Source organism: Thunnus thynnus, chromosome 23 (genome assembly GCF_963924715.1).
Source record: "Thunnus thynnus chromosome 23, fThuThy2.1, whole genome shotgun sequence".
Classification (NCBI taxonomy): domain Eukaryota; kingdom Metazoa; phylum Chordata; class Actinopteri; order Scombriformes; family Scombridae; genus Thunnus; species Thunnus thynnus.
In genome coordinates, this window is record NC_089539.1 from 26,727,929 (window position 1) to 26,743,218 (window position 15,290).

General features: G+C 39.0%; 2 protein-coding genes across 2 annotated transcripts; one reads left to right on the forward strand and one right to left on the reverse strand.

The window, feature by feature from the left end:
• The first annotated feature begins 3,299 nt into the window (after nucleotides 1–3,299).
• On the forward strand, nucleotides 3,300–5,776 carry opn1sw1 (opsin 1 (cone pigments), short-wave-sensitive 1). Its single transcript, XM_067581049.1, has 5 exons — nucleotides 3,300–4,592; nucleotides 4,678–4,846; nucleotides 4,930–5,095; nucleotides 5,181–5,420; nucleotides 5,499–5,776. Exons 1-5 carry the CDS (start codon nucleotides 4,253–4,255, stop codon nucleotides 5,598–5,600), a joined length of 1,017 nt encoding a protein of 338 aa, XP_067437150.1. The 5' UTR covers nucleotides 3,300–4,252; the 3' UTR covers nucleotides 5,601–5,776.
• An 83-nt stretch (nucleotides 5,777–5,859) lies between these two features.
• calua (calumenin a) lies at nucleotides 5,860–13,200 on the reverse strand. The gene is made up of 7 exons (XM_067581050.1): nucleotides 13,071–13,200; nucleotides 11,792–12,010; nucleotides 8,351–8,544; nucleotides 8,108–8,274; nucleotides 7,965–8,025; nucleotides 6,991–7,190; nucleotides 5,860–6,505 (listed from the first exon to the last, which is right to left on the reverse strand). The coding sequence occupies exons 2-7, from the start codon at nucleotides 12,007–12,009 to the stop codon at nucleotides 6,401–6,403; spliced, it is 945 nt and encodes a 314-aa protein (XP_067437151.1). The 5' UTR covers nucleotide 12,010; nucleotides 13,071–13,200; the 3' UTR covers nucleotides 5,860–6,400.
• Nucleotides 13,201–15,290: the final 2,090 nt, after the last annotated feature.

Genomic DNA, 15,290 nt, shown 5'->3' on the forward strand with positions numbered 1-15,290 from the left:
AACACACACAGGAACATTAGTTCCGCTGTGTCATAATGGTGGGACTTCACACAGATGTCCTTTCAAAAAACCTTTAAGATCCCCTCCAGACATGTTTTAAGATGTATCTAAAGTACTCCACTTTGAATAATAATTTGTGTCTCACATGTTTTTTCCACAAATAAGTTCAATATCTTGCTAAAATCGTTAAAATTACATCTCATCCTTCTCCCTCATTAAAAATTCAGAATCTCTGAATCTGTAAATATTGTTGATGTCTAAAGTTTTCCTGCCGGACACCAGATGTCTCCTCCTTCACTGTAAAGTCCATCCTCACATCACATTTGTAACAGCTGAATATTGGACCAGAATTGGCTCCAAACTAGTTGTGATGTCCCTTAAAATTAAATTTCATTGAGCTCAGAAAAACTTTCCACTTTCAGCAGATGAATGTGAAAACAAACTCTGCACAGAGAAGCTCAAACATCAAGCTGTAGGAACAAGAAGAAAAACACATTTTTGAGTGGAGGAAGACTTTAGTTTATCAGCTGGTGTTCATGGACAAACACACAGCAAATACAAGAAGAATCAGTATTTCAACTGATGAAACGTTGTTTTTTTTATTCATACACCAGTCTGTGTGAAACAATTTGTAATATAATAATGTGTAATATTAATATAATGTGTCAAGAATTTAAATCATTGCGTTTATATAGCAGCATTATATTCTTCCAGTAACTAAGTACATTTACTCAAGTACTGTACTGTAGTACAGTTTAGAGGTACTTGTACTTTACTGGAGTATTTCCATGTGATGCTACTTTCTACATGTCAGAGGGAAATATTGTACTTTCTGCTCCACTACATTTATTTGACAGCTTTAGTTACTTTTCAGGTTAAAATTTCACTGCATTGTTTAAGATTAAACCAGCGGTTCCCAAACTTCACATAAAATCAGTCGTCTCTTCTCGTCATGTTTCAAATGTCTGTGAGTTGTTCGCTCCTCTAAACTTTGTTTCAAATAAATAAAATTCAAAGAGGTAAATCTCCAATATTTCACACAAATGCAAAGATGAGAGAAAAGGTTTTGAAAATGAGTCCAAATTTATCAACGAGAACACAAATTATCATCTCAGACTCTTAATAAGTCTGGAAGGTCAAATAATAGCAATAAAATGCTGCTTATGCACTGATTCATCAATATTAATAATGTACTGTATTATTATTTAATATCATCACTTTTACACTAATACTTTTACTTTTAATACTTTAAGTAAATTTAGCTGGTAATGTTTCTGTACTTTTACTTAATTAATTTTAAATGCAGGACTTTTACCTGTAATGGAGTATTTTTACATTGTGGTACTGGTACTTTTACTCTGAGTACTTCTTCCATCACTGGTCTTCTGACGACTCAAAGCACTTTTACACTACAAGCAACATTCACACATTCACACACTGATGACAGGGTTAGGGTTAGCACCGATGGTTCAGCCTTCAGGAGCAGTTTAGGGTTCAGTATCTTGTCCGAGGACTCTGCAACATGTGGACTGGAGGGGATCAAACTGCCGACCCTCTGATTAGTGGACAACCCGCTTTACCTCCTGAGCCACAGCTGCACAAATGTTACCACACGTTTATTGTGTCACTGCACTGATAGAAAAACCTGAAACAAAGGTTTTTATAAATGAAAACTTTAGTTGCCAAATGAAGTAAAAGTGAAGTCAATCAGAGATCAATAATATTGTCTGAATAAGAAGAAATCCCTCAAAAACACTTTTATTTATATTGACCCTCATTTTTTAAGTGTTCACATCTGAATAAATAATTAATCTTATTGAACATGAGAACTTTCATCATGTAGCTGCGATGTGTCCAAATTAAATCAAAAGTCATCTGATGCACAATAAAGATCAATTTATACACAAATGAAATCAGTTGTGTGTTTATTATGGTTTATTTAACGTTTACCTGCCTACCTGTACACACCTGCCTGATTCTTACACCAGAAAACCAAAACATGTCAAAAGAACATCCAAATCATACTAAACACAGCAAATATTCCAGAGCGAACAGACTGAACCTCATCAGAAACATCAAACCTGATTAATATCCTCAAAGAAAACTCTGATCTGTTGGGATCTTTTATGAATAATCGCAGTTTGTTGGGTTTCCACCTCCAAACTGAGGTCGTATCATACCCATGCTGCTAGAGCTCACAGCGTGGTTACAATACAGCCCCGATCTGGAGCTGAAGAGTCACTCGTCATCATCAGTTTCTCCTCGTTTCTCATCCAGACAGAAAAGATACTGTTCAGACACAAAAAGAGTGATGAACAATCTGAAAAGTGTAACACAAAGAGAAAAGATTTAGATTGAACATTTCTACATAACAGCTGCATCTAAAGACGAGAGACGAGAGTGAGGATGATGATTACCTTTGTGTTGTGTTGGTCTGCTCGGGTCTCGTGAAGATGCGGGGTTTAAAAAAGAGCAGAGCTAAAGACTTTATCCTCTTCCTTCAGATTAAGCCCCTGTTATTTCAGAGCAGTTTAAACTGTCTTGTTGAGTCTTTTGTCTCTAATCTGACCTTCTGACGCTGTTTTGAGGCTTTGGAGGATTGAACAGCAGGTAAATCTGAAACATCCGGATTAGATCAAAGTCTCTCATGGATAGAAGAGGTTCTTATGTCAGATTTTTATCTGTAGACCACCTGCCGGGTCATTCAGTCATTTAGTCATTCAGATCATATGTAAAAATGTTAATTATTGATATATGATCAATAACAACATGAGTGGATTCATACTTTATATTCATGTAAAGACCGACAGAGTCTTTAATCGTTTCTTATACACAAGTTAAACAGTGTTTATGTGTTTATGTGTTTATGGGCGACTGTTCCTTTAAAGTCTCATAAAACACAAAAAGTGTTAAATAAAAGTTCAGTTTGAGCTTCTTCTGGATCATTTTGTTCTCTTGAATTTCTATTTCTTTAAGATTTAACCATTTCAGATTTCAATAATCTGCATTTACAATTACAATTAAGTTTTTGAACATCGTTATGAAAAGTGTGAAGGATCTCAGTAAAATCTGAGGACCGAAGCTTTCATCAAGTTTTATTATTTCAAATAAAAACACAATTTTAATGTGATAAAAACTAACAGGACAGATTTTATTTCATGAGCTTCCTCTGTACATGAAGCACCTTTAATAATAATAATATGTTTAAAACAGAAGTTAAAAAGACAATAAAATATTTACAATGACATCAGATACAATAACAGAGATGAGATCATTTTAAAAAAGTGTCATAATGTCAGTTTGTGTTATAATAACTGTTTCTGATCAGATCAATACATCATCAATCAGTGAGACTGTGCAGTTTGAAATGTGTAATTAAGGGCTGAGTCGTTGTTTAATTGCATAATTAACTGGTTAATGAAGTTTTCACTGAACGGTTTAAAAGGTTAAACAGTTGAGTGTGAACGACCTGTGAGGTTTATAAGGTTAATAAGAAAATTGGATTCATCAGCAGCAGCTTGAATGTCACTTTATTACTCCGTTGAAAACAACACAATCATATTATACAGAATTTATGTATCATAACCCCCTGTATTCCCCTGTAAGCTTAAAGATGTCTAAAGAAACAAAAGTGGATTTACACATTTTTCATTTTTTCACTTTTTAAATCATTATTAACAGTTTTTTGTGGTTTTACAAACAGTGTAAATAAACTTAAAAGTCGTTTATTTACCAGATACAGTTTAGATACGGTTTCTTATTATTAGTCTCACATTATTGAAGTAGTTCTTGTCTCTCTGTCAACATTATAAATATATTTCTGTCATTTGTCAGATGCATTTATTCCCTAAAACATTTTTCTTGATTGATTTCTTTCTTTGATTTCTTGATTTCATTTACTTGATTGTATTCATAACTTCCCTGCAGGTAAATCTCGTCATTATAACGTGTTAGTTTGTGATGTTTGCACTGTGACTACAGGATGAGAACTTGAGAGGATTGAGAAGATTAAAGTTAAATAGTTTTTTTTTCTTTTGTGTGTTTCAGACAAACGTTACGCAGATCCGGCTGTTTTTATTGCACGGCTCTGCGTAAGAAGGATTAGCATCGTGCAGAAAACATCGACAACTTAATCCTACAATGTGACTTTAGAAAAACAGAGGAGATGTTCAGAGTAAATCTTCAGTGTAAGTGGTTTATGAGAGTATATAAAGAGGCTGAAGCGATCGGTGAGGTTAGCTGAGGAGTCACGATGGGGAAATACTTCCACCTGTACGAGAACATCTCTAAAGTGAGTCCCTTTGAGGGGCCGCAGTATTACCTGGCCCCTCAGTGGGTCTTTTACCTGCAGACCGTCTTCATGGGCTTCGTCCTGTTTGCTGGGACGCCGTTAAACCTGATCGTTCTGCTGGTGACGGTGAAGTACAAGAAGCTCCAGGTGCCTCTGAACTACATCCTGGTCAACATCTCATTTGCAGGCTTCATTTTTGTGACGTTCTCCGTCAGTCAGGTGTTTGTCTCCACCATGAAGGGGTACTTCTTCCTGGGTCATACCATGTGTGCCTTGGAGTCTACAATGGGATCTATAGCAGGTAGATAAACTGTATGTGAGGAACATGTGACTGTTTTAATGTTTCTACTGTTTATAACCACAGTTATAACCTCTGTGCTCTTCAGGACTGGTCACAGCCTGGTCTTTGGCAGTCCTTTCATTTGAGAGATACCTGGTCATCTGTAAACCTTTTGGAGCCTTTAAATTCGGCAGTAACCACGCTCTGGCCGCTGTCGCCTTCACCTGGTTCATGGGCATCGGCTGTGCCATCCCGCCTTTCTTTGGCTGGAGCAGGTATGTGTATGAATCTTTGTTTTCCTCCTCAGAGTTCAACATGTCCAGCTGATGTTTGAGTGTGTGAATGTGCTGGTTTTCAGGTATATTCCTGAAGGTCTGGGCTGCTCCTGTGGACCAGACTGGTACACTCACAATGAGGAGTTTCACTGCAGCAGCTACACCAACTTCCTGATGGTGACCTGTTTCATCGCCCCTCTTGCCATCATCATCTTCTCCTATTCTCAGTTGCTGGGCGCTCTGAGAGCGGTGAGCTTCACTGACACTTTAAAAAGCTTCACATGTTCTGCTCTCAAGTTCTGCTTTCATATCAACCCTCTTGTCTTGTGTTCAGGTTGCGGCTCAGCAGGCGGAGTCCGTCTCCACCCAGAAGGCGGAGAAGGAAGTGTCGAGGATGATCATCGTCATGGTGGGATCCTTCATCACCTGTTATGGCCCGTATGCCATTGCAGCTCTTTACTTTGCCTACTCGTCAGATGAGAACAAAGATTACCGCCTCGTCACCATCCCGGCGTTTTTCTCCAAGAGCTCCTGCGTGTACAACCCACTCATCTATGTCTTCATGAACAAACAGGTGAGCAGACCCTCACCTGAATGTTTTCAGCACACAGAAACAAAGAAACTTAAAGTCTGATTGTTGTTTTCTCTGCAGTTTAACGCCTGCATCATGGAGATGGTGTTTGGAAAGAAAATGGATGAATCATCGGAGGTTTCTTCAAAGACTGAGACGTCTTCAGTGTCCGTAGCTTCTTAATGTTCAGGACAAAACTCAGATGGAAGACAAAAGGACATTTCTATCAATGTTACAGGAAGACTCTTCAAGGCGATGTTCCCTGTAGACCAACATGTAAATACAACAAATATTATGATGTAGAACGTCCCTGTTTAGATGAAAGGCAACAAAAATGTGATAAAAATACTTGAGCTTCATTTTAAAGGTTTGTTTTTCTGTTTGTTGCAGACTATTTAAGAGGGCTTTAAAGGATCAGTTCACTCAAAACACAACACACTCATTAGATTTTATATTTTTATTGAAAACAGGCTGTAAAAGTTAAAGTACAGCATGAAGTCCAAAATATGAGTCAGACTTTCTGTCTGTGTGCAAATTCAACACAAACTCCATAAATGTGTTTTAGGGTGATATAAAATGTAGAGTAACAACTATTTTTAAAAGCACAGACCACTTCTTGTCATCCTGTCCTAAACTTAAGTCTTTAAACACACATGTTTTTGTGATCAATGGAAATGAAGGAAATATGAAAACAGATCAAACCTGTGAGGCACTAAAGAGAGGAGAGGTCAGTAAACTGATCAGATACAAAACCCAGCGTGAGAACACCAACAAACACCAAAACATGGACGGAATATAAAGTCCTAAAAACGGAGTGAGCAGCAGGAGAAGCTTTAGAAAAACATGCGGTCAAAGCTTTTTGTGCTTCACTGATCATCATCTGAATGTAACAGACTCCAAATTTAAACACCACAAGCTTTTCTCTTCTGCAGGTTTACAAAATATTCTTAAAACAAGTTTTCTATCTAATATCTGCTACGTGTCTAGAACTCGTCGTGTCGCAGTAAAGCCTCCCCGAAGTCCGTCACCTGACTTCCAACGAACACGTCGTATTTGTCGAGGATTTCCTTCTTGGTGAGCTTCCCGTCCTGAACAAACCAAGACATGAAGACAGGTGTCACACAGGTGAACACGTTGAGAGTTTGACCAGAGAACAGTTATTTAGTGTTTGTAACAGCACTTTGTTCAAACTATTTATTGTTTTCAGCAGGACTGTTGACTGGTGACCAGGCTAACGAGCATGCTAACTGACACTTATCACACTCGTTAGGCCAGAGACTCTTTACTGACTGGAATGAGATCAACATGTTGTGGGGGGTCAGAAGTCCAAACTAAAAGAAGCTCAGAGATGTTGATACTTACTGGTGCTAGCATGTTAGCGGTTAGCTTGTCAGCTACAGTTCATTCAGTACATTTTGCCATGACACCATAAAATCAGTCACACATGGACTTATTCCCTGTTCAGACGTTTCCAGATTGAAACCATTGATTCTGTACATTTTATTCTGAAGTTAAAAAATAAGGAGAAAGTCTTGTACCGTTGACCTGGTCAGGCTGGAGAACACTGACTGACCTTGTTTGCGTCGGACTCGTGCAGCAGGTGTTTGGCCTCGGCCTCGGTGTGGTCGTAGTCGGCCGGCAGGATCCAGTCCAGCGTTTCCTCTCTGTCCATCTTCCCGTCGTTGTTCTTGTCTCTGAACTCTGAGAACTGCTGCCGTTCTGATGCCACCCACTCTGGTTCTTCTTGGTTCTCCTCAGAGGTGTACATGTCACCTACAGGAAGATGCAAGCCCGTATGTTTAACCTGTGTGATCTTTTTAAACCTCACCAACAGTGAAGGATGATTTCATTTAACTGGAAGTCTGGTGATATTCTGTATTTGTCCTCATGTCCAGTCTCAAGCCAACACTGAACTGGTCTGCTGACAAGTTGTGTGATTTATCTTCCAAAAACAACTAAAACACATCAATGAGACACACCAATTACACTGAACACACACACACTGTAGCTCATTTTGACTCAATCACACACACACCATCCTGCTGCCAGAAACACTCACAAGAGCACCAAATGGGGATTCATCCATCGCTGAAAATAGTCCCCAATAAATGCACTATTTCCTCCTGATTGTTTGTTAAAAACTACAGTCAGAGTCTTTTTTAAAAATGGCACGATAGACTTCTGAGTTGTTTTTAAAGATCGTTGGTGGGAACCAATGAGCTTGGAGCTGAGAGACACAGACAGGAAGTCAGACAGTGTTGAGAGTCGGACAAACGAACATGTTATTGGTTTGGGTCAGCACCTGTGATTTATTGATCCTCCCCATTACGGCTATGATCTGTCTGAGTTCAAAATGTTCCTCCAAACTTCTGTAATGTGTGATTTGATGTCCTGTGCTCTCCTCTCTTTAAGCTTCTCTTTTTTTCTCACTGAGGTTTTGGACTGAAGCAAATATAATTAAGTGGAAATAGTCATATAAAACCTCATACTTGTTCTCAATAACTACCTGAGTAAAAGTACTTAGTTACTGTACTTTGTATTTCTTACCGATGTACTCCTTCAGGTCGATGAAGCCGTCACCGTTCTTATCAATGTCTTCAATTGTTTCCTGTGACAGTGAGCAGACACATATAAGTATCTCTAAAATACTTCACTTAGTGGATCACATGACTTCAGTGGATCACACCCACCTGCACCACGATGTCCTTCATGTGTTCGTGGTCTTCAGGATGGAGGAAGGCGGTGAACTCTTGTTTGTCTGCGATCAGATCTCCGTTCCTGTCTGCCACCTTGAAGCGCCTCTCGTCCCTCGCCATCATGTGACTGTAGTCATACTCTGTGTCCGCCTGCGGGTCGTCTGTTGGAGGAAATCTATCAGACAATCACAGGAAACTGACTTAACGACATCAACAACAGTGTGTTTCAGTCTTTACCCAGGTAACTCCCATATGTGACGTTCTTGTACTCCTCCCAGCTGATCTGGCCATCGTTGTTCAAATCGAAGTCTTTCCACTGATGCTCCACGCTGTCATAGATGTGCTTCTTCTGAGCGTTCTTGATCCAAACCTTCAGCTCCTCCTCAGAGATAAACCCATCCTTGTTACTGTCCATCTTATCCACGATGATGCTGCGGAGAGACAGAGCGCAGTTACCAAAACTTTGTTTGATGACCCGAACGTTTCAATACTACAAGTGTGTTGATGTTGGCTCCGTGCTGCAGCTCTTTTCTCTGCTATAATATCATTATTATTATGATATTGTTATTATTTAATTTATTTATCCAGGTCTGCTTGTGTCAGAGACGACTAAAATTAACTTGTGAATGTTTAGAAATGCCAAAAACTGGTTGTTGTCGTAAACAAATAGAGAAGGAGAAAGTTATGACCTCTTATCAGCAGGTTGAACCCTCCTCACTGTTTGAATGCTGCCGCATGATATTGTTTTTCTCATTGACATGTTTTTCTGTTATGTTGTCAGATAACAGATTGGAAGTGCTACGGCCCCCCCATATCTCCCCCATCAACCCTCTCAGTCCCTCATGTCCACCTCTGCTGCCCCCCCCCAAGTCCAACCTTCACTAAAACTCACTATAAAGCTCCGTAAAGCCGAGAAGAGCTGCAGCGTCACTGATAATTCTCTGTTGGTTCATCACTACGAGCCACTGACAGATCAGACTGTTGACAGATAGAAATATACGTTATAGATGCTTTAAATAAAGGTAGAAAAAATAGAAACAATGAAATACAGGTTGTCATATGAACCCTGACTTTCTGCATCTCCACCTGATTAAAATAAATCTAAAAATTCTTGCAAACTTAATATTAAAGAGAGGTTGTAAATTATTCATTCTGCAAAAAATCTAATATGAATGAATGTCATTAAAATGGTCCATCCAACGTGTGATCACATGACACACAATAATACGACTTCCAGCAAGTGACAGTCAAGTTCCAAAGAACAAGACCAGGTCAAACCTGGTCTAGGTCTGGACTCTGGCTGGTTAATGTGTTACAGGGACAGTCAGTGGTCGTGTCTATAATGTGAATTCCTGGATATTAAATGTTCATCTGCAGTTTTCTGTAGTGGTCCCAGTAATATTTACTGGTAAAGTGAACTGAAGTAGCATCACATGACTGGTTAAGCTACATTTGAGTCACAAAAAAAGGTTATAAATGCAGTTGGAAGAACAAAACTTTCCACTCATATCTTGGGATGTTTGATTTGAAAGAGAACTTATTTTTATTGTAATTATAACTATTCTAATGATCTGTTAACTCCTCCTGATCTTTCATCTGTTTCTATCTGCAGACGTCTCTGGTTTGTCACTCTGTATGGAGTCTTTTGTTAGTGATCGTTATTTGGTGCTTTAACTCCTTCAGGCACCTTTTTTCTGCATCTTTCCGAGCTGATCATCATGAAGGATGCAGAGGAACAAATCCATGATGGAAACTGTAAGTGAAAGCCTTGACTGCATTTTGGGTGTAGATTCAGGAGGCTTATCTCCACCCGCTTACTGCAGTTACAGTCAAATCAAGCGCACCTGCAGAGCAGCCGCCCCTCACTAAACTGATAAAACAGCTACATGAGTCGCGTGTTTTACCTGCAAGACTTGTGTTTTAATGCTGTTGGTCATTGTTTGTGATATGAAAATGTCAGAGAAATAAAAGCTTGTGTCCTGGTATTAGTTCAGTTATAAAATCCAAACGCAGCGTGGAGCGTCTCTCCTGATTGGCTGCTGCCAGCCAGAGACTCAGACACACTGGACGGTAGAGGAAGAGACGCAGAGACGCTGCTACGTCTGTTTAAACAGCAGAGCTGAGAGTCAGAAACACAGTCGGGCTGTTACGGACTCTTTTGTTTTGTTCTTTTGGTTTCCTGTGTTAATATTATTTAGGTTGTTGTTTTGAAGGACTGCCTTGCATTATTAGTTAGCTTATGGTGTTGTGCACTTGGCTTTATATTCATGTGTTTTCTTGGACAGTTTAATATATGCTGGGTTGTATTACGAGTATTCTGTTTTCTGTGTTTCTACACTCTTCTCCAGCCCATTTTTCTCTCCACACCTTCCCTGCATCACATTCATCAGCCCTGCCAGTCAACTCTCTGCCTGCCCTTGTGTCTAGTCACCTGTACCTCATTGTCTCGTTAGTTCTGTCTGTATTTAAGTCTTGGTTTGCACTTCAGTGTTGTTGGATCCTCTGTTCGGTTCGGTTCAGTCTTCCATGGTTTGTTCAGTTTCGTCCTCCACAGTCCAAGAATAAAGAACTTTATCTTCAGCCTCAGTCTCTGTCTTTGGGTCCTCCTTCTCCACAACCCGTAACACGCTTTGCATCGCTGCTGTCTGTTGTTAGCCTGTTAATCACTGAGTGTTGTGTGTAACATGAGCGCCCTCTGCTGGGGCCTCTGTGGTAGGCTGATGTCTAATAAGCTCTGTTATGATACATTAATAAGTTTGTTTTGTAGTGTGTTATATGTACTCTGTATGTTGAAATGAGCTTCTGGTTACCACAGCAGATGCTTTTGGGATGATATTGTTTGGTTTTAAATTAATTTAATAAAGTAATAGAGTCAGGCCACATTAGCTGGATTTTAGCTTGTAACTTGTTAACCAACAAATTAGCTTAAAAATTAGTTTCTTTGTTACCACAAAACTGAAATCATTCTGTTGTTACCAGAATAAACAGCTGGTTTGTGTTTCATTCATCACACAGGAGAATCCACAGCTGCTACCTGCGCTTCCTTGCAGCCTGCTGTTTAAAATATATTCTGCAGGGACGGCCAGTCTGAGGATTATTTTACAATCAGCACAACACACTTCAGTTCACACCTCACGTCTCCTGTCACTGCAAATTTACTCCCAAAAACCACGTCATGGAAGACTTCACTTCCTGTGTAAGTTTATCAATATCAAATGAGCTTTTTGCTTCGCAGATAACAAAACACAAAAAGAAATCATTAGTCTACATTTACTGTCATCTACAGAAAGATCAGGTGATCAAAGATGCAAAGAGACTCGTTGATTTAGTGAAAAAATAAATTTCACACTGACAAAATGATCAGAAATGTCTCTTCTTTGCTTTAATGTCTATATTTTTATAGAAATAAATGACCAACATTTCTGTTCCGGCAGAGAGCTCAGACCTGTTCAGGTGTGGAATTTAAATAAACTTCATGCTCGGTGTGACAGCCTGAACTTGTTGAACCAGTTATGGATCCTTCAGCTGGATCCTGGAATTATAAACTGAATATTTCCTGTTTGTCAACGAGTGAACATGTTTGCAGGAAAGGTTCACTCATCACCTCTCTCTGTCTCTCTCTCAGGTATTTTAGACACTGATTGATTGACAGACAGATGTACCTGAACCTGAACTCACCCCAGCCTCCGTCGGCTCTCCTCTGGCGGCAGGTTGTCGAAGGTCTTGGCCTCGTCTTGGCCCAGAAAGGCCTCGTGGTCGTAGTCATAGTTTTTAGCGTCATCGTGTTCAAGGTGGCTGAGAGGTTCTTCATGATGAACGCGACTCTTCTTCTCTGTTGGTTTACTGCTGCCGTAGACGACACAGAGCACGAAACACATCAGCAGCGGCCGAATCATCCTGACAGAGACAAGTCAGATATTAAAGATGATGCAACATCTCAGAACAACACACAGACTGAAGAAACACCAGTATCTCAAACAAAAGACGGATACTGTGTACTGTATGTATGTAAGTACTGCATTTCTAACACAACTACTTACTTCAGTGAGTCCATTTGAAGCTATTTTATATTTCTAATCCACCACGTGTCAGAGCACATTAAGTACATTTTAGTGATGTCTGTTGTTATTTATGTTACAGGTTCAAATCCCCGGCAGAATACAAAGTAGTTCAACTTTATGTCTAAACCTGAATGAGAAGCGAACCGTCCTCAAGAATAAACAACAAATAAAATATTCAACTTTATACATTTATTATACTTCCTGCATGATGAGTACTTTTACTTATGATACTTCAAGTACATTTTGTTGATAGTACTTCTGTACTTTTACTTCTGTAAACTTTTGATTGCAGGACATTTTTTACAGTGTGGTATTGATCTACTGAAGTATGATCTGATTACATCGTCCACCACAGCTGATCAGTTAATGAGATCATTTTTCTCTCCCTATTAGATTAATTAATTAATTAATTAATTAGATTAGATTAGATTAACACATAATTGGAAATGAGATATTTGACTGTTATTAGACTATGACGTGATGCAGAAACATAATAATGTGACAAAAAGAGAAATATACTGAGCTGACCTCTGAGATATAGATAGCTGATAGATAGATAGATGTTCTGTCATTAACATGTTTAATTGATCCACAGTAACTTTCTGTTTACCTTGACAGATGTAATGATCTTTGTTATATTCTTGCCAGTTACCAGTAAAGCTTCTATTCTGACTTCCTCCAATCAGAAAGCAGCTGAAAATCTTCATTTTCCTCTTTGACTGTTCTCTAACTTTTCTCTTTCTGATGTTGTGTATCTGCCTCATTCTGTCAGTGTGTTTAATGATGACCCTGACAGTTATGAATGACGTAATATCTCTTAGTCTTTGAGTAACCAGCCAGTAGAAATGTAGAGTGAACAGAGAAGTAAATGTGACAGTCAGCTGTTAACATCTTACCTGTCTGCCGGTGACGTTCACCTGGATGTTGTGACGGGACATCAACTGACTCTGACTCCTCAGCTCACCGTCTGTCCACCGATCATCGCCCCGCCTCCTCCCGTCCCGCACATCCGTTTCCGTCCGGCCGCAGCCAATCCGGCGCCACCTGGAACACATCTCCACATCGGATTGGTCCACTTCAGCAAGCGCCGAAGTTCCGTTAATGACGTCAGGAGGCTCGCTCGTCGTACTCGCGTCTCATTGGTCCGTGGAAGAAGAGCCGCGCGTGTAGCAGCGTCCTGCCACGTCCCCAATATTTCACACAACGATGATGAAAAAAAATATTGATCCTTGAACACGTTCACTCTTCATAACAAACTGAACTGTAAATTAAATTAGTCATTTAAAAAGGTGAATATTCATTAAAAATCAGCCTTTACATGAATGTTTAACCATTTATTTCATGTTTTATCTGCTAAAGGTGTAGAATAACACAGAGAAGGAATTTATGTTACAGAAAAGATTCAGCAGGACCATAAAGCTTTAAAATATTATGTTTTTAAAAGCACGTTTGTTTGTTGTCGGCTCTTGAAGGAGAACAGTACGCCCATCATATTATGATTATTTATATAATAAAGTTAAAGAAAACCATCACTTCAGCAGAATTCTTGTCTCCTTTCAGAGACTGAAATGATCAATGTGTAAACTGAGTAAGTAACTGCTTTTAAATACATTATCAGGTGTTGAGTTTTAATCCTATTTGTTAGTTTAAGTGATGTCACATATTAAATGAGATTGTCATATATTTGTGAATGTGTTAAAGAGTCTAACTACAGTCTTCAAATAACCCAAAAAAATATGTAGCGCTGAAAAGTGAGAGAGAACAAAACCTGAATTTTTAGCACAAAAAGGGAAATTGATACGTCTAAATCACTTGTGTTTTCTTGTAGATTACTGGATAAGACACGTAACTGTAACGTCCACATTTCACTACATGTCACAACTACTTCACTACATGACACCTACACCCTAACCCACCACACTCACACACATATTACACACATACACACACATACGCGCCTTTATGTAATACAAGGACATTTCTTCCAAACCAGTTTCTTGCTGTATTAGATGGACCCCCCTTTCCACCTGCTCCACAAAGACGTGGTCAGTATCAAACAATCTATTTTGAGCCATACTACCAGAATCTCACTTCAAAAGTTGAATACACAAAAAGCGACTGAAAATATAACAACCTGACAACACGCATCCTTGTAAGGACAATAGATAATTAGGTGTATAAGCCCCGCCTATCACAAAAATGGAAACTATAAGGACCTAGTCAATTAATAAGGACAGTGGTTAGACACACACACAAATGTGTCACTGAAGTGACTTGAAGGGTGTAACATGACTTAATGGCTTCACACAAACACTTAATATATATGAGGACAAATTGTTTTACACAACAGCACTGAGAAATAGAAATAACTGATCTGTGAGGACCGTTTTATAACAAAGGGCTAAAACTGGCATGTTACTAAACCACATGATGCTTTTTATGTGAACTGGTTGTTGTTATCAGGTAGAGCCTTGTAATGGATAGATGATAGATAAGGAAATTAAACCACATGCAGAAATCAGTGAACAAGGACTCAAATTTAATTGTGTTTTTTGTCAGAACATGACAATTCTATAATTCAGATATAAACTTTTAGCTTTAACTATAAGGAGATCTTGAATAATATTAAAACATTTCTCCTTTGTTCAGGAAACTTCACAAATGAAAACAAATATGGCGGCTGTTCAGTCGCCACTTTTCTTCTTTAAGGATAAGCCACGATTTCTGACAAAGTCTCTTATGTTTTGAACTGTGTGATTGGTTAGAGCAGGATGCTCAGCAGTCTTGCACTGTTGACAATCACTGTCGCTAGTTTCCTGTTGTTGATGAGACCTTTGAAATGTCTCATCACTGCTGCAACCTCAGATGGAGACCACTGCTGCTTTTGTTTCCTCCTGGGTTCAAGCCCTTCGTCACCATTTTTGAGAAACGCTATAAAAAAAGAAACCAGATTGTAAATAGAAACCCAAACTGTAGGTCAAAAATTCATTTTCTCCACATTTATAATATGATTTATTACAACTTTGAAACCATGTTAAGTATGTCTGCACTGATCTGATGGTTTCCTCTGCTTGTACCAAATCTGCATCCCAACTCACAATATTTGCAAGATTTGT